Source organism: Oryx dammah, unplaced genomic scaffold (assembly GCF_014754425.2).
Source record: "Oryx dammah isolate SB20612 unplaced genomic scaffold, SCBI_Odam_1.1 HiC_scaffold_19, whole genome shotgun sequence".
Taxonomy (NCBI): Eukaryota; Metazoa; Chordata; class Mammalia; order Artiodactyla; family Bovidae; genus Oryx; species Oryx dammah.
In genome coordinates this window covers 45,505,256-45,529,365 of record NW_024070203.1, presented here as the reverse complement: position 1 = coordinate 45,529,365, position 24,110 = coordinate 45,505,256, and the positions used below count along the sequence as shown (strand labels likewise).

Below are 24,110 nucleotides of genomic sequence, written 5' to 3'. Positions count from 1 at the left end.
GTTGGCAATTTGATCTCTGGTTCCTCTGCCTTTTCTAAAACCAGCTTGAACATCAGGGAGTTCACGGTTCACGTATTGCTGAAGCCTGGCTTGGAGAATTTTGAGCATTACTTTACTAGCATGTGAGATGAGTGCAATTGTGCGATAGTTTGAGCATTCTTTTGCATTGCCTTTCTTTGGGATTGGAATGAAAACTGACCTTTTCCAGTCCTGTGGCCACTGCTGAGTTTTCCAAATTTGCTGGCATGTTTGAGGCACTTAACAAGTGTTAATTTTTTTCCATTTTTTCTCCCCTTAAGTCTTCTCTTGGTTTTTATTGGGACCACTTCATTGTGCTTATGTCTTATGCTGCCAGTTATCTTTTCTCGTGCATTTTGCTCCTGACAAGAAGAGTTCTCCACAATTTTTTTTTTCAGGAAGGGGCATGGTTCTTTTTATCATTCGTATTTAACACCAGATATTTCATACAATATAACTTCAACAAGTAACTACCGATTGATTAAAGTTTAAGGAATAAGGTGTTTTGGGGTAATTGACTATGCTGATGATCTGATAACCAGATATGATCATTCCATACTTGAAGACTTTGGAAATAATAAAATACACTTAACACTAAAGTGATACTGAATATAACATCATCATCCTTTGGTAGCTCTGAAGATACTTTAAAATCTTGTATTGCTCAGAATTGTAATTTTAACTATGAAGTTGGATATAATAATATAAGTACTAATAATGATGATTTTACAGCTGACATTGACTGAACATTTAGTAAGTGTTTAGAGTTTTGTGTCATCATCTCATTTATCCCCTCACGAACTCTTGGAATTAGAGAAGTCACGATTCCCTATTTATAGATGAAGAAACTTGTCTAAAGATTAAGTATCTTTTCTAAGATCACAGAGTCAGCCTGTGATAGAGACCTCCACAGACAACTGATTCTGAAGCTGATGGTCTTACAAACCACTTGAATATTGAATCATAATTGTCTTAAAACAGCACTGAACATTGCTTTTTATTTTAACACAAAATGCCTGATGTTAGATTGGTCATTTCCCATATTTCTTTCTCATAAAAGTACATTGTAAACCAACATCCCAATGAAAATTTATTGCTGTAAGTTATAGTGTTGTATGAGGAAGAAACACAAAAAGCTTAGGCATAGTAACTTAGTAAAAGTATTTATTGATAAATTATCTTCTTTAGTGTTAGATTACAAAGAGTCAAGGATTATCTTTTAATTGGGATGAATTTATTCTATCCCTTCATTAATGAGGTGGTTACAAAGTAAATACATAAAATTAGGATAATAATAGCATTTAATTTATAAGGTTGCTGTGAAGATGAAGTGGGAAGATACCTACAAAGGGTTTAGCGCAGTATCTTACATATAATAAATGCCCAGTGTTATCTTTTGGTAATGGTTCTCTTGTCAGTGACTGTAGACTTTGACTATAAACCTTTCTCTAAATATAAGAATAAGCTTTATAGCAAGCCCTGGTGTAAGCAGTCTTACTGTGATAGAACCAATACTTGTGGATTGATGTGGGTGGGTGGTAACATTAAAGGTGTCGTAAAAAGTTTATTTCAGATGAATGTCTATAAAATTCAATGGATGGCCCTGATGATGCCTATGAGGGTGGGGACCTTTGTGCACGAGATGACTTCACTTATGTCTAAGCGTTTCTCTAGACTCGGATCCTTCCTGGGAGAATCATGTTTCTTCTAGTGTCTGGACAGCAAACAGGAGTTGTGTCGTGCCTATGGCTGTTTACCTGGAAGGTGTTTTTTGGCAATGACTTACCCATCCCTGGGAAGTAAATTTAATCTGCTCCTAACAGCTGGTGTGCTCTTCTGAGTCTTTACTGTCATTACCCAAGTAAATGTCATACCACATATTTGGAAGGTATTTTTCAGATAATGTAGGTTTCTCTGCCATCCTTATGGCAGCCGATTAGGAATGAAACTGGAGATGGAAATCTAAATAATGAGTTTTTTTTCCCTCTAGATGGCTTCTAAAACTCCTGCTACTAACAGTTCCAAAAATATTTTAAGATTTTCAGCTCTAGTGGGATTAATTTGTTCAATAGTAGAAAATTATATTCTCCCCCCCTGTTTTTTTTGACTGCACAGTGCAGCTTGTAGGATCTTAGTTCCCCGACCAAGGGCGAACTTGGGTTCGTGGGTTCAGGGATTGAACCCACACCCTTGGTAGTAAAAGTGCAGAGTCCTAACCAATGGGCCACCAGGGAATTCTCCTATATACTTCTTATAATTAAACTCTTGTTGCTTTTTTGTATTTTGGAGACGTGTCCATAAACGGAGAGAAGATAGGCTTTGGTTTCAGATGGGGCCAAGTTCTAATTTTGACTCTAGCACTTATTAATTGCTGATCTTAACTGCTTGAGGACTTAGCTGCCTCATCTGTAAACTGGGAATGAATATCATTTTTTTCCCCCCACAAAGTTGTTAGTGTTGAGTAGATGGAAGATGGAAAGTGCCTAGTGTAGTTTCTGGAAGATAGTTATTCTGTTTTCATAGTTCAACTGAAATATTCCTTGGGGTTTATGCTCTTAGAAATTGAATCTTTGAGGAATTGCCAATTCTGGAAAGATGGATTTTACAAATGAAATGGGTCTTTGTTGCTGCACACGGGCTTTCTCTAGTTACGGCAAGCTGCGGCTACTCTCTCGTTGTGGTGTGCGGGCTTCTCATTGTGGTGGCTACTTTTGTTGTGGAGCACAGGCTCTAGTGTGCTTGGCCTTCAGTAGTTGTAGCACGTGGCTCAGTAGTTGTGGTGCATGGGCCTAGTTGCTCCATAGCATGTGGGATCTTCCCAGACCAGGGATTGAACTGGTGCCCTTTGAGTTGCAGGGTGGATTCTTAACCACTGGACCCCCAGGAAAGCCCCAGGGAAGCATTTTTAAAGGAAAGGTGAGGGAGGGATATGGCAGGATATGTGATGACTTGAGCACAATTGTGTAGTTAATGGTCAGGTAACAGGGTGGTTATCACGTGGATTAACGTGATCAATCCTCAGGCCCCAGTAGGTCTCGGGGCTGAGTGCTCACAGTCATCAAGTAGTTAACTTCTTCCATTTGGTGGGAGTATTAGCATCTGTAAAACAACAGTTTTCCTGGCCCAACTGCTATTTTTGTCATTACAAGTTCACATCCATTTAATTCTTGAGCCAGACTTTGGAGGCCTGGAAGACTATAGCTTTTTTTTTTTTTTTTTTTTTAAGAAGAGAGGTTATCCAAGGGCATGGTGGTGGTGGGAAGGGGTGTCTGTCCTGGGAAGGCCTTAAAGGTTACTCATCAGTTCCTTTTAGGTCTTCTTTAATTTTAGGAATGTTTTACAATTTTCAGTGTACAGATATTGCACATATTTTATTGAATTTATTTCTAAGTAGTTTTTGATTCTGCTGTAAATGGTGTTACTTTCTGATGGTATGGAAAAACCCAAATGAACCTTTTGGCCAACCTAGTACTTTGAAAAATATTTCTAAAGGAAGATAGTGAATTTCAACTAGCTAGTATGATCATGAGGAAAACATACTCGGGATCTACGTAAAGCCCTTTCCCTCATCTTCTCATCTGTGACCTAAGATGTTCTCTGGATGTCTTAGCACAGTGATAGACTCTCCCCTGATGGCTGTGGCAGCTGTTCTTTTGCTCTCAGGCCTGTGTCAAAATAACTGAATCACTTAAAAGAAAAAAACAAAAACACTGCTCAAAATAACCGAGATCAAAAGTTTCTTATCTGTCTGTGCTTGTGAGTGGAAGCATGAGTGAGGGGATATTTTCCTTTGACCTGATGCTCTGGTGCTACAAAGTACCTTGGCTAATTTTCAAGAAACTGCAAGTTGAATGTCAGTGGTGTCACTGCTGCCACTGCTTGATTTTCATGTCCTCTTGTTGTATATAGTGTTGACTTTAAAAAATATTTCGAACCTAAAAGTTGAGAGTTATATTTTATTCTGTGGGAATTTTTAAGACTCCAAGCCTGGGACACAGTATCTCAAGAGACCTGGAGAGAACTGCTTCAGGGAGGCTGGAGGACAGGGGTGGGAGGGGAAGGAAACAGGTTACATAGAAATTTGCAACAAAGGGCAGGTAGTCTGAACATCACAAGTATCTTTGTGAATTAAAGAAAACCAGATATCCTAAGTTAAGGAATTTAGCACTTTTCTATGTATGAGAAGATGCAAGAGTCTGGACTCACTGAAATCATTGCTTTCATATGCATCTCAGCTACAAGGTTGGTATCCTTTGTTTCTCACATCCTGAGCTCCCTTGGGGCTCACCATTAGGAGTGGCTGCAGCCTGATGGCTGTAGGATCACAGGTATTCTCCTTCCCGAGTGCCCTGTGTTGTTCAGTTGCTAAGTTGTGTCCTACTCTTTGCGACCCCATGAACTGTGTCACGCCAGGCTTCCTTGTCCTTCATTATCTCTCAGAGTTTACTCAGACTCATGTCCTTTGAGTTGATGATGCAATCAACCATCTCATCCTCTGTCACGCTCTTCTCCTGCTCTCAATACTTCCCAGCATCAGGGTCTTTTCCAATGAGTTGGCTCTTCTCAGGTGTTCCAGCTCACATTGGAGGGATGGAATTGCTAATGACTGTGACATCCTTGTTTATATTGTTATGGCAGGAAATACTTCACGTTTTAGTAGTGACTGTGCCACCAAACATATTCAGAGGGCCACTTCCTGTCATTATGTCCCAAATGAGTTTGGTGGTCATTGGAGGACCTTCGGCAGGTGTGCAAAATGCTCTGTGTGGGCACATTCTGGGTGCAACCCCAGGTCCTGAGACTGAGCCTAAGTGTTACATGTAATCTAAACCCTTAATCAGCATCAGTTTCCAGCATCTTATAGAGTTTTGGCTGGGCCCCTTGGTTTTCCAGGTCCAGTGAGTCTCATGGTGAGGATTTCTGGAGTATTTCTTGGGATTTAGGGTATAGGGGAGTAAAAGTTACCACTTCAAACATCTCTTTGGCCTGTGGATTGTTTTGAGCTGAAAATAATCAAGGCCCAAAAGACTCAGGAAGAACATTTGACCTTCCCCTACCTGCCTAAAGAATGTGGATATAGGACCTGTTCTAGGAGGGGAGCCATTGCCTCCTATAAATAAACTACAATAGTAAGAAAATTTTCTTAAGGTATGAGAAATAAAAAGTAATACATAATTAAAAAAAACTTTAAAGTTAATTAAAAATTAAAACCCTGATGAAAAATATTTTAAAGATAAAATGCATTAAAAAATAAAGTTCAAAAAGTAAAAGAGTTAATGATGTGAAAGAGATACTAGATTATAATAAAGGTTAAGTCTACAGGAGAAACATTAAAAATGTGAAGATAAATGGGATTAAAAATAGAAGTTAATGGACTTTTACATAAAAAGCATAAGTGATTACAGAATAGGGTAAAAGTAATTTAAGGAGGTAAAAATGGAGGATCTGAAGATAACAGAGCAGGTGGACAGATAAGTGAAGGGAAGGTGGCCGGCAGCAGACGAGGTAACAGTCCTTCAGTTATTGCTGGTCAGCTTTCCCCAAGAGTGGTGGTGGTGGTGGTTTAGTCACTAAGTCATGTCAGACTCTTGCAATCCCATGGATTGTAGCCTGCCGGGCTCCTCTGTCCATGGAATTCCTCAAGAGTGGTCCCGGCCAAACCTGCTGTGATGTCCAAGGTCAAGGTGAAAGCTATTCCTTCCACTGAAGAGGGGGGGCTCTTTCCCATCAGGTGCGACTTCTTAAGTCCCCAAAAGTACATGGCTCAGTTTGGTTTGGGGTTGGGGTTATAATCCTCAGGCTGTGACTGTCTGGTTTTGTGCAACACACGCAGTAACAAAAGTTCTAAATTGTTCATATGATCTTAGAGCTATCACCCAGTCAGACTCTTGTGACAGGGAAACACTGGCATCAGCTGTTTTTAGAATTTAAAAGTATGTATTTATTTTTCTGTAGCATGTAGGATCTTCATTTATTTTAATGCAAAATTGTTATTTGCAGTATGCAAACTCTTAGTTGTGGCCTGAGGGAATCCAGTTCCCTGACCCAGGACTGAACCTGGGCCCCTGCATTTGGAGTGTGGAGTCCTAGCCACTGGACCACCAGAGAAGTCCTGGGAAGGGATTATTAAGTGAAGTATGTCATGGCCACATGGTGACACACCGTTTAGCTGTAACAAACATTCTTGAGAAATATTTATTGACATAGGAAATATCTGAGATATTATGTGAAAAACGTTATGGAACAATAGGTCCTATATAACTGCAACTACTTAAAAAATTTATACAGCTATGAATAATATAACACAATTGATACCATTATGTGGATGGTAGCGATCGTGTAAGATTTTTAAAAAACAATTATTTTTTGTGCTCTTGAGGGCTTTCTCTGCAGTGAATCCATGCTATATTCTGAATCATTAGCAAAACCCTAAGAATTATTGAAGAAGAAGAACAACAGATAGAGATGTGTGCTTGGCGCTTCCCTGGTAGCTCAGCTGGTAAAGAATCCTCCTGCAATGCAAGAGACTCTGGTTTGATTTCTGGGTTGGGAAGATCCCCTGGAGAAGGGATAGGCCACCCACTCCAGTATTCTTGGACTTCCCTTGTGGCTCAGATAGTAAAGAATCCGCCTGCAATGTGGGAGACCTGGGTTCGATCCCTGGGTCGGGAAGATCCCCTGGAGGAGAGCATGGCAACCCACTCAAGTATTCTTACCTGGAGAATCCCCCTGGACAGAGGAACCTGGCAGGCTATAGCCCATGGGGTCGCAAAGAGTCGGACATGACTGAGCAACTAAGCACAACACAGCACAGACGTGTGCTCAGCTTCAGAAGTTCTTTGCTGCCCTTCTGGGAGGAAAGAAAGGTCTAGATAGTCCCTCTTCCCACTCCCCTCTGTCCAACAGTGGATAGTTATTCCAGAAAAGGTCATTTTTTTTTAAGGTACTATAAGGTTAAGTATGCCTTCTGTTAAATAATGTATGTTTGATATATACAAAATTAATATTTATTAGAGAATGAATAGGTCATCTTTCAGCACACAGAAATACAATGTAATAATTCTTTAGTGTTTATTGTATGCCCTGGACTTCCCTTGTGGCTCAGCTGGTAAAGAATGGACTAGTTAATTCTGGACTAGGTAATTCCATGGACTAGTCCATGGGGTTGCAGAGAGTCATACATGACTGAACGACTTTTACTTTCATTATAGGCTGTGCACTTTATGCACATAATCTTATTTAACACCTGTCCCTCCTGCCCCGCCCCTAAGAAAGTGGAGGATAAATAAATAACTTTTGCTCTTGCACAGAAGCAGGGAGAATAGAGGTCTAACCTGAAGCAGTTTAACTCCAGCATTGTGTTCCCAGCACTAGACTGACTTCAGTGCTTCCTGTGTGAATTATTTTGTGTTTTAGGTCTTGGAGAAGTTTTAGAAATGCGCAGTTCTTGCTGACTCCCTCGAGGAACATCCAGCCTAGTTGGAAAGATTAAGAAGTGAGGCGTAGCAGTAATACACACCTGTTCCAGTGGCAGCACTAGGTAATAGTTGATGTGACATCCAAGGACAGACATTTCTGGGGCTTCCAGAGGTCAGAGGGAAGGAGCCAGGCTTTGATAGACAGGGAGTGTAAGCGTTTGAGGGCCAGAGAGCTATAGCTGAGCGTTAGTCGCTCAGTTATGTCCCATTCTCTGTGACCCCATGGACTGTAGCCTGCCAGGCTCCTCTGCTCATGGAATTATCCAGGCCAGAATACTGGAGTAGGTAGCCATTCCTTCCTCCAGGGATTGAACCTGGGTCTCCTGCATTGCAGGTGGATTCTTTACAGTCTGACCCAGCAGAGAAGTCAAGTGATAAATATCACGTTCTGGAAAAAAGGACTAGGAAGTGACCATGCAGCCGGCACCAGGGAAGCAGAGATTCTGGGGACAGATCAAGTCTGAGGGGGCGTTGCTGGAAGACATCAACGCACAACTGGGTGATATGAGATGAAGACAGAGTCAGGAGAGAAATAATATCCAAACTATAGGAGACAGGTTAGGGGTCAGGTGAGGACAGAACTGGTAGATGAGCAGTGAGGAGATAGTAAAAGAGAGGAACAGTATCATGACTTCAGGTGGTTCTGCATCTAAGTCCGTGACCAATGAACAAGCGATGGGGAAACTCTATGTCTTGGTAAGAAAGGGAGGAAGCTGATCCAGACCAAGGAGAAGCCAGAGGCATGGGATAAGGAACAACGGACATAGTCATTCTTTAGCCATGATATTGTTCTAAAATATAGTGTTTTAATGGAAAATTTGAGGTTTAGTGAGGCCAATAGATTAGGAGACAAGAGTCGGACACGACTGAGTGACTTCACTTACTTACCATTGAGAAGATAGTTTTCTACTCACAGTTACCAAGAAGAGGTGCACATGGGACTTCCCTAGTGGCCCAGTGGCTAAGAGTCTGCTCTCCCAAGGCAAAGGTCCTGAGTTGCATCCCTAGTTGGGGAACTAGATTCTGTATGCTGGAACAAAGAGCTTGCATGCTGCAACTAAAGATTCATTGTGCCGCAACAAAGATCAAAGATCCTGAATGTCACAGCTGAGACCCAGTGCTGCCGCCGCCGTTGCTGCTGCTGCTGCTGCTGCTGCTGCGTCACTTCAGTCGTGTCCGACTCTGTGCGACCCCATAGCCCACCAGGCTCCCCCATCCCTGGGATTCTCCAGGCAGGAATAATGGAGTGGGTTGCCATTTCCTTCTCCAATGCATGAAAGTGAAAAGTGAAAGTGAAGTCGCTCAGTCGAGTACGACCCTCAGCAACCCCATGGACTGCAGCCTACCAGGCTCCTCCATCCTTGGGATTTTCCAGGCAAGAGTACTGGTGTGGGTTGCTGTTGCCTTCTCTGAAGACCCAGTGCAGCCAAATAAACAGACCTTTAAAGAGAGAAGGTGTGCACGTGATGCCGTAGGAACCGCATGAGGAAGCACCTGGGTCATTTACAGGGAGAGAGAGGGAGGGATTGTGAGCTAGAGCCTTGATTGTGGTTTCCCCATAGAAGAATGAGTTAGGCAAGGTAAGCAGGTGTAGGATTGACTAGTCTGAGTAATTTCAGAGGGCTCTGGGGTGTGGGCGCTGTCTGTCCCTAGTTGTCTGGTATCTGAAGCAATTTTCCAGGTAAGTGATGATGGTGGCTTGGACCAGGGTGGAGGTAGGGAGCTGCATATTAGAACTGATTTGATGGTAGAACCAGCAGGATTTACTAATATAGATTCCAGCGGTGAGACAGAGACTAATGGTCCATGTACACAGTATTTTACTGAGAAGTATACTGGGGGTAGGGCTTCCCAGGTGGTGCTGTTGCTGCTGCTAAGTCACTTCAGTCATGTTCGACTCTGTTCGACCCCATAGACGGCAGCCCACCAGGCTCCTCTGTCCCTGGGATTCTCCAGGCAAGAATACTGGAATGGGTTGCCATTTCCTTCTCCAATGCATGAAAGTGAAAAGGTGCTAGTGCTAAAGAATCCACCTACCAATGCAGGAAACACAAGAGATGTGGGCTCAGACCCTGGGTTGGGAAGATCCACTGGAGGAGGAAATGGTAACCCACTCGAGTATTCTTGCCTGGAGAATCCGGTGGACAGAGGAGCCAGGTGGGATATGGTCCATGGGCCTGTAAAGAGTCGAACACAACTGACTAACTGAGCACATCCTGGGGTTATGTGCTTCATACCTCTTACTGAGTGGCTAGAATGATTTATTTACTAAATGGGATCATGTCAGTAAGTTATATGTACATATATACTTTTAGTGATATATATTTATAAATATATAAAAAGATATATCTATGTATACCATATAGTTTTTTTATAATATGTATCAATAGTAAAGCAGAATATAGTCATATCGTTTTATGTGGAGTATATATATGTAATTCTGAGTTTTTTTTCAGTCTTTTTTCAATTTATAAAATAAGGGCATGTTTCATCATATACAAATTTTTATATAAAGTGTATGCACATTGCAATTTAATAAAATAGATCATAATTTGAATGCATTATAAGAGTTCTTTGATGGATCTCCATATTTACTTTTTAAATTCAATAGTAATTTATTTTCTTTAAAATTTTTATTGCAGTACAGTTGATTTACACTGTTGTTAGTGTCTAATGTACAGCAAAGTGAATCAGTTATACAATACGTATATCCCCTCATTTTTGAATTTCCTTCCCATTTGGGTCACCACAGAGCACTGAGTAGAGTTCCCTGTGCTATACAGTAGGTTCTCATTACTTATCTATTTATACATAGTATTGATGTGTATTTCTGTTAATGAGAGTGATTCCATTGGACTTAACATTGTTTGCTATATAATAAAAGTGAATTTTTCTGATTCTATAGGTGACTTTTAAAAATCTTGATCTATATTTCGTAAAGAATTAGGGTTTCTTGGTGAACATTATTTAGTTAGTTTTCCATTCACTGCTGATCGAATGGTCCTGCCAGCAAAGAGTCTGCACATGGCTTCTTAGCACTTCAAGATGCTGCAACGCAAGTGCCCCAGGCATCAACAGTGTGGCGGAAATACCCTTTTCCCCGTCTGTGTTTGTAAGACAGTCTCTTTCACGGCAGAAGAACTATTTTGGGAAGATGATTCATGTCACATTTTGGCCTCATTACAGTTTTGAGTTGTAAATGGCGCTGATTTGCCTAGAGGTGTAAACATAAATTTTATCTTCATATGCTTATGGGGATACCTGAATCGGAAAAAGTACTTGCTATTCTTGAGTTCTGTTTTAGGCTATAAACAGAGAGGTTAACAAGATATTTATCAAAATTCTAATTTTATTTTATGAAAAGCATACTTCCAAAAGAATGCCAATTACTTTCCTCTGTGCCTCCCTTCTCCATTTCCAAACGCAGATGGAGAAGTCTAAGAGCCTAATGTCTTATTGTTACAAGCAGATGATGCCGTAAAATACATAAACACTGTGCTTTTCTCTTTTGAAATGGTGAGAGAGGTGTGAGCAGGTGTTAAATTACCATCTGTAGTTGTGAGTGACAGGAAGTATAAGATTATTCAATGCTTATTTAGGTGCAGCTGATAAAGTCAGGATTTTGATTAGTTCAAATTTGCTTTCTGGTAAATAAGGACTATTTAAAGGATATGACAAATCACTTATTTATTCTTTGGTGAAAATGCATGATAGCAACAGAAAGGAGAAGCATGTGTCACCTGAGTTTGTGATCATGCCTTGTGCACAGGAGTATCTTAAAGGTGTTTATTGATTTGTCCCCAAATAACTGAGTTTCAACAGGGTAAACGCATGTTTGGAATGTGGCTAGATTTTTCTGTGACTTTGAAGGAATTTCATATTCTATCTCAAAATTTGAAAACTGGCAATATATTATTTATTTTTGAAAATTTATGTATTGATGTATTGGCTGCGGGGAGAGGCACGTGAAATCTTAGTTCTCCAACCAGGGATCAAACTCATACCACCTGCTTTCGGAGTCTTAACCACTGGACTGCCAGGAAAGTCTGCAGTGATATATTATTTTTTAAAAATTTCAATAACAGCAGTGGGAACAATATAAAGACTTGACAATGTATTTGTTTTCATTATTATTATTTTGCTATTAGCCCATTTTGGTGACCACATGTTTTTGGACGGAACGATGTTTCTGATCTACTGACAGTAACCTCTCTTCCCCTTTGCTGCTGCTGCTGCTAAGTCGCTTCAGTCGTGTCCGACTCTGTGCGACCCCATAAATGGCAGTCTGCCAGGCTCCCCTGTCCCTGGGATTTTCCAGGCAAGAACGCTGGAGTGGGTCGCCATTCCCTTCTCCAATCCAAGAAAGTGAAAGTGAAGTCGCTCAGTCGTGTCTGACTCTTAGCGACCCCATGGACTGCAGTCTACGAGGCTCCTCCGTCCATGGGATTTTCCAGGCAAGAGTACTGGAGTGGGGTGCCATTGCCTTCTCCACTCTCCTCTTTTAGGTGTGCTTTAAAATTTTTTCTAATTCAACTGTGGGTTAGTGTTTTCTGACCTTCTCACTCATGCCATTTAAGGAGATTTATTAACCTTTAGGTAAGATTCCTCAATTAACAATAAACCAAATGCATTGTGAGGCGTTCTTTGATTCTAAGTGGTGACTTGAAAACATTAGTGGCTTGAGGGTGCTTGATTAAGCAGCTTTACCAGTTCAACTGAATCCAACTTCATGGCAAAATTGGTCTTCAGTTCCCTCAGCCCATTAGAATATTCTAGCTGGGAGGAGTGACATTCCTTTTTTCCCTCTTTTCTCGAGACTACTCTGATAGCCTGTCTTGGTTATCCAGTAAACTACCTCAATAACTAGCCCAGGTCTGTACTTTCAGAAGCAACCAAAGAAGTTCTGATGTACTAAGAGGACAACAGGCAACAGTGAAATAAAGGACATAGTTTAAAGCCCAAATTTCAACACTGACTCTCTAAAGTTCTCTGTGTTTGGAAATTGTTAACTAGATTTAACTATGATGTAAGCATGGTATGACTGAAATTAGACAACTTCTGAGAGCAATAGCATGAGGTCATATTTCACATTTTCTTTTCTGTCTTCCCAGCCATCATGTATGTCATGGGAGCACTCGGTCCTGCAGTGGGATATTTATTAGGTGGACTTCTTATTGGTTTTTATGTTGATCCCAGAAATCCTGTTCACCTTAACCAGGATGATCCTCGTTTCATTGGAAACTGGTAAGAATTGTTTACTGCATCTTTCATTTCATTTGGTATTATGAAAATTAGAGTCATAGTCCTCTTGTAGTTAAAATAAGAATTTCCCCAATGGGAAGATGAAAAATAGCTCAGTGTCACCTAGAAGGTGGTGGTAAGCAGGATAGTAATCTCCAAAGATATCTTTGTCCTAATTCCCAGAGTTATGAATTTACCTTTACATGGCAAAGGGGACTTTTGCTGATGGAAGTTTAGGAACTTCAGATGGGGAGATTATCTGGGATGATCCAAGTGGGTCCAGTATAATCACAAGGGTCTTTATAAGGGAAAGAGAGAGGCAGGAGGGTCAGAGTGAGAGAAGGAGTTGTGATAATTGAAGCAGAGGTTGGAGTGATATGCTTTGACAATGGAGCAGGGGACCACAGGCCAAGGAATGCAGGTAGATTGCAGAAGTTCGGAAGAGCAAGGAAGTAGGTTCCTCTGTAGAACCTCCAGAAGGAATGCAGCCATGCCCATCTTTTATTGACACTTCTGCCCTCCAGGGGTTACAGCTTCCCAGGTGGTACTAGTGGTAAATAACCCACCTGCCAATGCAGGAGACATAAGGTTCTATCCTGACTCCAGGGCCCTCAGATGATGCATTTGTGTTGTCTTAAGCCACTCAGTGTGGGGATTTGTTATCACAACAATAGGAAATCAACACAGGAGCTGGGATCAACAGCTTAATCCAGATTCTTTAGGATGGAGATGGCTGTTTTCTTCATAGCAGAGGGAAGGAAAAGGGGAATGTGGCCGTGTTGGGACTTCCCTGCGTACTTGAATTAGAACTTTCATTGTCTTTTCTGTGCCTTTTAAAAAATATTTTCTCCCCACTTATTGTATTTGTGTTTTGCTTTGTCCTCATCCACTGCCCAGAACTCTAACTCTGTTTCCATTGTTCCCCTCTTAGTGAGTCTTTTCACTAAGGAATAGTTCATTTCCCTGGATGTGCTGAAGATTAATTACTCTCGCACTTGCACGCCTTTTTTGTTTAAATTAATTTTATTGGCATAGAGTCGCTTTGCAGTGTTGTGTTAGTTTCTACTGTACCGCACAGTGAATCAGCCACACATGTACATATACCCCCTCCCTTTTGGTCACTTGATAGCCTTTAATTGTCTTGCTAAATACGTAAGCTTTGGATTTTATTTTTATATATTTTTAAAAAGTTGATATGTTGTGTTTTCATTATTATCCAGTTCAAGATTATTATTTTTTTCTTTTTTCTTTTTGGCCACTCGACAAGTAGAGATTGAACTCATGCCTCCTGTAGTGGACGCATGGAGTCTTAACCACTGGACCACCGGAGAAGTCCCTAAGTTTAGAGTTTAGAAAGAGAACTCCAACTTTGGATGATAGGTTACTTACTCATATATATCCAAGGGCTGCATTTGAATTCTTCCCAGTTCTGAACTTGAACATGATATTTCTTCACAATTCAAGCATTCAAAGTACTGGCATCCCAAATTTATTTAACATGAATTGGTACTGGGTATACATTGATAAGATATTTTCATTTTAGAATAGAGAATTTCATTATTAGAAACTAGTGTTGAATAATTACTTCCTAAAGAGTTTCTTAGACTACTTATATTCTCTCTGTTTCATTTTATAATGAAATTCTTATGATAATAACTTCATAAGTTGAGCTATGTGGGAATAATGTTCAACACTATTTTCTAAGCAGTTAATAAATATTAATTAAATTATAGAACACTTGTTATTTTCATAAGTAAATAGTCTTTGAAGGTGGAAGTCTTGAGATCTATAATTGATGAGTCTGTCCTGGTAGAATTTTGAAATCGTATGAAAGGGAGTTCCCTTGTCAGCAGGAGGGGAATAACACAGGAATTTTATGTTTTTGGTCAACAGTAAAATTTTTGATCTCAATTACTATTTTATTTGCAGTTCTGAAATAATTCAGAGTAAGAATTTTTAAAAAATTCTCAGAAAATTAGGTTATTAAAATTTATCTGTGACCATCCCATGTATAATGTGTTCTGTATAGATGTCACGAGAAGAGCATGGCAAAAGGGAACAGCTGGAGGGAGAGAGAAGGACATGGAGGGCCAGATCAGGGGCAGAGAGAAGGCAAGGAAGCAGGTGCTTTAGGATTATAAGTGCTTTATGCTGTTTTGGCTAAGTTTTCCAATGTGCATCAACCCAGTTGGTAGCAAAGTGAAGCAACTAAGTGTAGACCCTTGGATTTAAATCCTGGTCTGCCACCTAATAACTGTGTGACCTTAGGGAAGTTACTTAACTCCTCTGAGCCCCAAGTTTTGTTTTTTTTTAATCCACAAAATGGAAATAGTTGCAGTACTTACTTCATGCAGTTGTTGTGAGGAATAAATGAGTCTATGTATGTGGAGCTCTAAGTAGTTCTCCCTACATAATGTGTGTTAGCTGTTATTCAGTCTTTTGACTTTAATCTGTGCTCAAGTGGTTTTATTCATTTTAATGGCTCTATATTAGTTCTACAAATGTTAAAAGTTGTCCATATAGAAATGTATACTAGGGTTTTCTTTAAAAAATGAATTTTGTCTGTTGAGTAGCCCTGTTTTTAACAGACTTCTAACCTTGAACAGAGACAGAGTTATTTGATACAACATTAGTTTTTATGATGCCAAATGATGGCTTCCCAGGTGACTCTGGTAAAGTACCTGTCTGCCAGTGCAGGAGACACAAGAGACACGGGTTCGATCCCTGGGTTGGGAAGATCCCGTGAAGAAGGAAATGGCAACCTACTCCAGTATTCTTGCCTGGGAAAACCCATGGACAGAAGGGCCTGGAGGGCTACAGTTCATGGGGTGGTGAAAGAGTCGGACACGACTTAGCGACTAAACGACAGCACAATAATAATGATAGGTTTTTTGGTAAACATATGCTGGAAGAGAGAAGGAAGGAGTAAGTGAATAATGCTAATATTAGTTGGGTGCTCATTATGTGTCAAACATTACATTAAAACCTTTACCAACATTTTCACTGAAGCATTATAACAACCACATGTCATCACTAAGAGTATGCCCATTTTGCAGGTGAGGAAATTGATAGTTGGCAGTTTGAACATCTTGCCTAAAGTCTGAGAGTCAGTGAGGAGAGATGGATAAGAAACTGAGTCCAGGGTGGAGGTTTTAGTCAGTGTGCTTAACTGTCCTCCCTTCATGAAGAGTCTCTGGGTAATGGCTCATGAAAGGGGTCCTGGCTTTTCAATTTTAGCTCTTACTGATGCATCTGCTTCTAACATATAACGCACACTTACTTACCCAGCTTTTCTCAGAGTCCTCTTTGGTACCAACTATCATATGTTCATTTCGATGTTACTGGAGACCAGTTTGCTCTGCTTAGAAATGTCCCTAAACCGTTTTTATTATTTTTGTTCATTTACTGCAATTCTTCCCCTTCTTCTGTTATTTATTCTCCCTTCAGAGTCGTCTGAGTATCTTTAATGTTTGCACATAATTTTAAGGCAGTGGCTTTGGCTGGAGGTGGGGCCCTAAGTACAGATGTAAATAAAAAAATAATACTAGCTACCATGAAATTATTGTTTGGGTGGGGCAGGCTGTGGGACTCAGTGGTCAAGGATCCGCCTACCAATGCAGGAGATGCAAGAGATGCAGGTTTGATCCCTGGGTTGGGAAGATCCCCTGGAGAAGGAAATGGCTATCTGCTCCAGTATTCTTACCTGGAGAATTCCATGGATAGGGGAGCCTGGCAGGTTACAGTCCATGGGGTTGTAGAGGGTAGGATGCGACTAAGCAACAGCATACTTTGTCATCTTAATTTTGATGATTCCCCCCAAAGTTATTATTTCCTCCCTTTCAGATGAGAAAGCCTGTTCAGAGAAGCAAACTAATTTCTCCAGAATTTTAGGGCTAGTAAGTGGTGAAGACTGGATAAAAACCTCGGTCTTCCTGAAGCTATAGCTTAAGAACGGCCCCTTACACTCCGCTGCCTGGCCTCTTCTGGAGAGAGTGTGAGAGGTCCAGGGAGCTAAGGAGTTCAGGGGACTTGAATGCAGAGTTTGCAGAAAGAAATTCAAGGAAGTTAAAGGCAGGGATGGGTTAGGAAAGACCTTGTATGCAGCCAGTACAAAAAAGGCATTTTCATAACTATGTTTCCTGCAGATAGATGACTCTCTTTTTTTTTTAAAAAAGATCCTCATTCAGTTTATTTATTTAGGAAATGTTTTGAGTACCTAACCTGTGTTAGGTCCTGGGTTCATGATTATATTTGACTCATTGAGATTGCTGGAAGCCTGCTTTGAGACGTCTTCTCAAAATGAAATCCTTTTCTGATTGTTTTAGTATCTTAATTGGGTACAACATTAAGTATCTTTGAAAATAGCACACTGGATTTTTAATAACTGGTTCTAGCAATGATTCTCTTAGCTACACTATGACCTTTAGCAGCTGATAACAGCATTTTAATAGAAACACTTGCTTTTCTAATTATTTAGAAAAAATTTTAATTAATTTTTTTTGGCTGCACCTAGTAACACGCGGCATCTTATTTCCCTGACCAGGGATCGAACTCATGACCACTGTTGTGGAAGAGCGGAGTCTTAACCACTGCACCACCAGAGAAGTCCTGAAACATTTACTTTTTACAAATGAGTTTTTGCTTTACAGTTGATCTATATGTTGACTGGGTTGTATTCCACATGAAGGCTTAGAATGCTGGTTGCATTCTGATAACAGCTGATGAACATGTTGATACAGAGGCCAGAATCTGAGTGTTTATGAACTTGGAAGTTTTGAGACAGAGTTTGAAGTTGAGGAATCCTAGTTGGACAATTTGTAACCCTATTAGGCAAGACCAGGGACCTCTATTTTTTAAGAAAAGATTGAAAGGAGACTGAAAAATTGCCCTTGGGGAATTATGCAGGCAAGAAGCCCCAGGCCTTAACACATGCTTTAAACAGGACTAGAATTTGAGGTCTATCCTGTGTTTGCTTCCTAGTCTCGGCAGCATGGCAACTTCAGATGAGTTTAAAGACAGAATCTTGATCCTATGGAAGCTCAAGTTCCACTTCTCCTAGGAAGCTTTCTGACACATTGATTTTCTTTCTGAATTTTTATAGCATTCAAGATCTTCCCAGCACAGGGATCAAATCTGGGTCTCCTGCATTGCAGGCGGATTCTTTCCTGTCTGAGCCACCAGGGAAGCCCCTTCTATATCACGTGATCTAACAGTTATGTACATTCTTGCATTGTGGGGGATTGTTAGGAATTGTTTCTTATATCTTTAGCTCTTTACAAATAGGTTGTAAGTTCTCGAATGTGAAGATAGAGTGTATATTTCTGTCTCTTCTTTTTTCCCCTGGCCACATGATGAGTCGAGTGGCCTGTGGGATCTTATCCCTGAGCAGGGATTGAGCTAGGAGCACACAGTCTTAACCACTGGACCTCTGGGGAAGGCCTCAGGTGTAAATGCCTTTATCCCTACTCATTCTTGATTAAGTTTTGGGAAGCCCAGCTAAGAAGGGTTAATACATTTTTAAGTGCTTGCAGAAAAATATTTGAATGCCATTAGCAATTTGAAAAACATTTCACACCAGGTATTTGTTTTATTTTTCTTTAAAAAAGTGTCTATATTGGTCCATAAAACATGATATAGACTCTGTGTTATTTTTCTATTAAATTTATGGGGTATTGACTCAATTCTGACATACACACACACACACACACACACACCCTGTGCATGCTCAGTCATGTCCAATCCTTTTCAGCTTTATGGACTGTAGCCCATCAGGCTCCTCTGTCCATGGGATTTTCCAGGCAAGAGTACTGGAAAAAAAAAAAAAAAAGAGTACTGGAGTGGGTTGCCATTTTCTCCTCTAGGGGAATCTTCATGACCTAAGGATTGAACCTGTGTCTCCTGCATTGGCAGGAGGATTCTTTATCACTGTGCCACCTGGGAAGCCCTTATGGGCTATTGATTTATTATAAAATGCACATTGTCGCAGGACTAACAGTGTTCATTAGCAGAACTGACACGTGTGCTCAAAAATACTTGAATGAAATTCTAGTCAGGCAGGTGATTCTAATATTCATTATAATACTAGTATGGTTACTGAGTAGAGTTCTCATTTATACCCCAGAAAGGGAGGATTCTTGTATTTTCTTAGGCTGTCTAACTTCTTAATGCCGTACACCTGATCAAGGTAAAAAGTGTTCTCTGGAGAAATTTGTCGTCCCACATTTCTACTTTGCTAACTTGTTCTCACTCATAATATAAAAGCCATAAATGCTGTTCACATCTCCCAATTTTTTAGGTGGAGTGGATTCCTCCTTTGTGCCATTGCAATGTTTCTTGTGATATTCCCAATGTTTACTTTTCCAAAAAAGCTTCCGCCTCGACACAAGAAAAAGAGAAAGAAAAAATATTCCACGGATGCTTCTGGTGATGATGACATTATGAAGGAGAAACCAGACAGTTGTGAACAAGTGGACAAAAAAGTTTCTTCTATAGGATTTGGGAAGGATGTCAGAGGTAAAGTATACCTTTTGAATAACTACGTGCATGGCGCTTCGTATCAGTGCTACTCAAAGTGTGGTCCCCAGCCCCTGCTGTCTAATGGCAGTTCCTGGTCTGTGACAGGATAAAGGCTGAAGTTGAGAGTCAATGTTGAAAACTTAAAAAAAAAAATTTCGATGGAATAATTTTGTCTGTTGACTCTAATAACAGTAACAAACTGGGCTCACATTTTGTATGTTTTACAAAATTGATTTTCTAATAATTCATCTTTGTTATGTCTTGCAAAAGTATCAGTAACAGTAGACTGGACATAATCTAAAAATGGCCCTTCCTCACAGATAGTTTGAGAAGCACTGATTAAATTCTAAAGGTGAATACTTCCTGTTGGAATGAGAGATGTCGGATTTTTAAAATAATCGTTGCCTCATACAATGGATAGTTTGTCTCCAGGAAGCGTGGGTTTGGTAGTGTGTCCTGATCCTTATAGAAATACAAAACTCACCCTTAGGAAGGGATCTCGTTCAGCCGTGACTCGGTCAAAGCTTCTAAGTGATCATGGAGAGGGACACCCAGGGCATGGGTCTCAAAACCCAGCAGAAAAACATCCAGAGAGCTTTCAGTGATGTGTACTGGTCTGTTTTTTCATTTTATTTCTCTTAAAAACAATCACTTTATTAAATCCAGATTAGGCAATCTCAAATCTAAACAACTTAATCTTTACCAGGCCATTTTTGTTCCATAGTCAATACCTCTCTTGAGTGACAATAAATCCCTTTAATCCAGGAAACCTATAATGCCACATTCCCATTAGTTCCTGCCTATTTCCTGAATTCTCTGAATTAAAGTTTTTAAAATTAGGAAGCATAATATAAATCAAGTGGTTACATCAGTTAAGGTTGTTTTAGGTAAAATTCACTTAGGCCCATTCTCATTTCGTTTTGACTACGTGCACAGTAAAGGCAAAGAAGATCCTTTCAGGCCTAGAGGGAAGTTACTAATATATTATGGAACTGTGCCTGCAGCCTAAGAATGGTTAGATTGGATTATTTTTAAAGACTCTATTTTGTTCGAAGCAGTGAAGTGACATTTCACTGGAAATGCTTCTTCCCAGTTAAGTTTTAGATTTACCTTCCCCATTCCCTCCCCATTATTTTGGGACAGTGTTTACTTTCGGAACTGCCAAAATTACCTTCTCTGCTCTCATAACATAAAAGATTCCCTGGATGGTAGTGAAGTAGAGCTGAGCTCTTACCCCGTGGACCACTTCACCATTTTTCGTGGACATATAATGGACCATAATAAGGGAATGATTAAAAAAAATAATAACTCAGTTGAGAACAAAGTTGATGTTAGAGAATTTACAACATAGAAATAGACTAAGGGTCTTAATTTAAGGAGAATATAAAGTTGATGCCAGAGGAGAAGTAAAGGCTAGAGCTGAAGTTGTATATTTTATGGTTTAGAGGTGGATGGCTAGAATGTGAAATATATGCTCTGTTGGATAGCAGAGAAAAGGGAGAGAGAAGACTGGTATGAAACACCAATAGCAGATGCAACTGTTGATGGGAATGGAGTTCTTTGGAGGAGGCTGGGTGGACAGTGCTTTCAATGAGCCAGCTGTACTCTGGGTGCTTCCCATTTTCAAGGTGAGGACTGCCACGGCCAGGACCTTCTGAAGGTCTGTGCGTCTTCTTGGCCTGAAGGTCTTTTCTTAGGCTGGGAGACTGCTTGGCTCCTGCTTGGGTCAGGCTTCAGCTGACAAGGAATTACCACTCTGGCCTCCCACCCCTAACAGCAGTCTTAACCAATGGCTGGTAAGCATCCCAGCTCTGTCCCCTCATGGTGAGACAATCCATTGTAAGCTGCCCTTTCTTCCTGTGCATCACATCTATACTCCCCATCCAGTGCTTCTCAAACCCCCATAAATGACTTGGACTTGGATCCTTGACTCAGGACCTGCTTCTGGGGCAGAGGTCACTTTGGCAGGCAGATTCACAAGTGATAAAAGCTGTCATGGGATTTTAAAATTATTTTTCAGAATTGAATCTATCTATTATGTTAAATATCTTCTTGTACTGCTAGGGAGTGTTCTCCATCTTTTCTGTATTCAATTTAATGGTTCAAGGTATTTTCTTTTAGAGGAAAGATTAAGAAGAGTCTTTTGACAGTGATGGGTAGTTGGTTTATAAACTCCATTTTTATTCTGATTGTCTTGTAGATGTTTCTGATAAATTTCCAACTTTTTTACTCCATGCCTTAATTGTGATGAGTGATCTTTGGCAGTGAACCTTCCTGGTTAAGACACAGAGCTGGTTTATTTTATTTACTTCTACTTGCACTGGACTTTCTAATTGTATCTAGACTGGCCCTTCCAGAAACATGTTTTCCTGTTAGAAAGGAATCCTGTTTAAATGGGATTATAAAGTGACAATGTTCTGCTAAAAATTATTCAAGTGGTGTTGATGATATTGGAATAATGTTCAAATACAGTATTTAAAATTATATATATAAAAAATAAAATTATATATATCTTTTGCACCTTTTTTTTCTAATACCTATCATCTATAGGAAATGACAGTCTAATACTTCATCTGATTTTCAAAAGAATCAATTACATCTCTGAGAATCATTCTACTACAAACAAAATTTATATTACAAAGCTGAGATACACTATTTAGGTCTTTTAAAAAAAATTTTAATATCTATTTAATACACACTTTGCAGTTTTACACTTGACCAACTGACATATAAAAATTATAACACAAGTTTTTCCATGTATAACTTCTTTTTTTTGGTATTTTTTTTCTTACTCATGTCTGTTACTATTTAGGTCTTGAATGAAAGATTGATTGCTGAGATTTCATTTTGAGTTAAACCACAGTGTGATTCCCAGATCTTCTTTTTTCTTGTCCTGTTTTTTGGAGTAAGGCTCCTTTTATCCTTTATATTTGAAATTCATACATCAATATTAACTTTTTCAAAGAGAAGGTATAAAGAGTGGTCAAGTTGGTATTTTTTGGTTCCTAAAATCAAAAGTGATTTAGACCATATAGAATAGAGCTCTTTGAAAAGCTTTATTGCAGAGAATGCAAGAAGAGAATGCATTTTGCTTTCCACCCACTGCCTCCACATTTTAATGATAGACATGGGGAAAATCTGACTCAGTGTTTCTAGGTTCTTACTATAAATTATGCAGGAATAAAACTGTTTTAAAATAACCACAAAGGAGAAAGTAAGAGTTTTTAGTGGATCTGCAGCACCTTCCCATAAAGAGATTAGCACTGATGGCTTCAACATCTTACCATAAAAATAAACAGTTAAAATATCTAAGTGGATCAATTTTTCTGAGGCTTGGGGTCTGGTATTTTAAAAGCCTTCCAAATTTGACTGGTTATCTTCTTATTCTTAAGAAGAAAATTTTTGGTGGCAGTTAATCATAAGAAAATTTTTATTTTTGTGTTCACTTTTAACTTCTAAGCTTAATTGCTTTGCATTATTACATAGCATAAAGCATGATAGACTTATGTGGCTTCCCTGGTGCCTCAGATGGTAAAGAATCTGCCTGCCAATACAGGAGATGTGGGTTTGATCCCTGAGTTGGGAAGATCCCCTGGAGAAGTGACGTATCAGTAATCTTGTCTGGAGAATTCCATGGACAGAGGAACCTGGTGGGCTACAGTCCATGGGGTCACAAAGAGTTGGACACGACTGAGTGACTGACACTTTCACTTTTCACTTTCACATGACAGACTTGTTCTGCTAGACTTTTGTTTGTATTGAAATAGAATATATTTATAATCCTAACTGAGTCAAATGGTTACTCTGAGATGATGCATTGATTCGAAGAGGCCACCGACCCTCTTGCGCTATTGGTGGGAATGTAAATTGATACAGCTATATAGAAGACAGTGTGGAGCTTCCTTAAAAACCTAGGAATAAAGCTACCATATGACCCAGCAATCCCACTACTAGGCTTATACCCTGAGGAAACCAAAATTGAAAAAGACACATGTACCCCAATATTCATTGCACTACTATGTACAATAGCTAGGACATGGAAGCAACCTAGATGTCCCTCAACAGATGAATGGATAGAGAAGCTGTGGTACGTATACACAATGGGATATTACTCAGCCATAAAAGGAACACATCTGAATCAGTTCTAATGAGGTGGATGACCCTAGAGCCTATTATACAGAGTGAAGTAAGTCCAAAAGAGAAAAAAACAGCATAGATTTATGCATATATATGGAATCTAGAAAGATGGTACTGATGAATCTATTTGCAGGGCAGTAATGGAGGTGCAGACATAGAGAATGGGCTTGTGAGCACGGTGGGGGAAGGAGAGGGAGGGATGAATGGGGAGAGCAGCATAGAAAGTGTACCTTACCGCATGTTAAGTAGCTACCAACAGGAATTTACCGTATGACTCAGAGAACTCAAACTGGGGCTCTGGAACAACCTAGAAGGGTGGGAGGTGGGAGGGATGTTCAGGAGGGTGGGGACATATGTGTACCTATGACTGATTCATGTTGACGTATGGCAGAAACCAATGGAATATTGTAAAGCAGTTATCCTTCAACTAAAATAAAATTTAAAAAAACAGAAGCCATTGGAAGTCAAAGTTTTATCACTAGAAGGTTATGTTGTCATCATTTAATTCAGTGACTGTTTATTCTGTAAAAGCTGCTGCCCTCCAAGCTATGGCAGAGTGGAAGATGCATCAGCCATGATTTTCCCTCATAGAGCTTATAGTCCACTGAGGGAGACAGGATGAGTACAGATGGAAATATACTAGTAACCAAAAAAGAAGACCGACACCATGGTGTGAAGGTCACAGACAAGCGGGGGAATGTCTAGTTGAGGGACCAGGGA

The 24,110-nt window shown here is 39.9% G+C and overlaps 1 protein-coding gene across 3 annotated transcripts in view; it reads left to right on the top strand.

The window, feature by feature from the left end:
- SLCO5A1 (solute carrier organic anion transporter family member 5A1) overlaps positions 1-24,110 on the top strand; it is a 154,565-nt gene that overhangs the window by 52,244 nt on the left and 78,211 nt on the right. For all 3 annotated transcript variants that reach the window (XM_040261354.1, XM_040261353.1, XM_040261352.1), the window contains exons 2-3: positions 12,608-12,740; positions 19,033-19,250. In XM_040261354.1, coding sequence (XP_040117288.1) covers positions 12,608-12,740; positions 19,033-19,250 — 351 coding nt within the window. The remainder of the gene's footprint in view (positions 1-12,607; positions 12,741-19,032; positions 19,251-24,110) is intronic.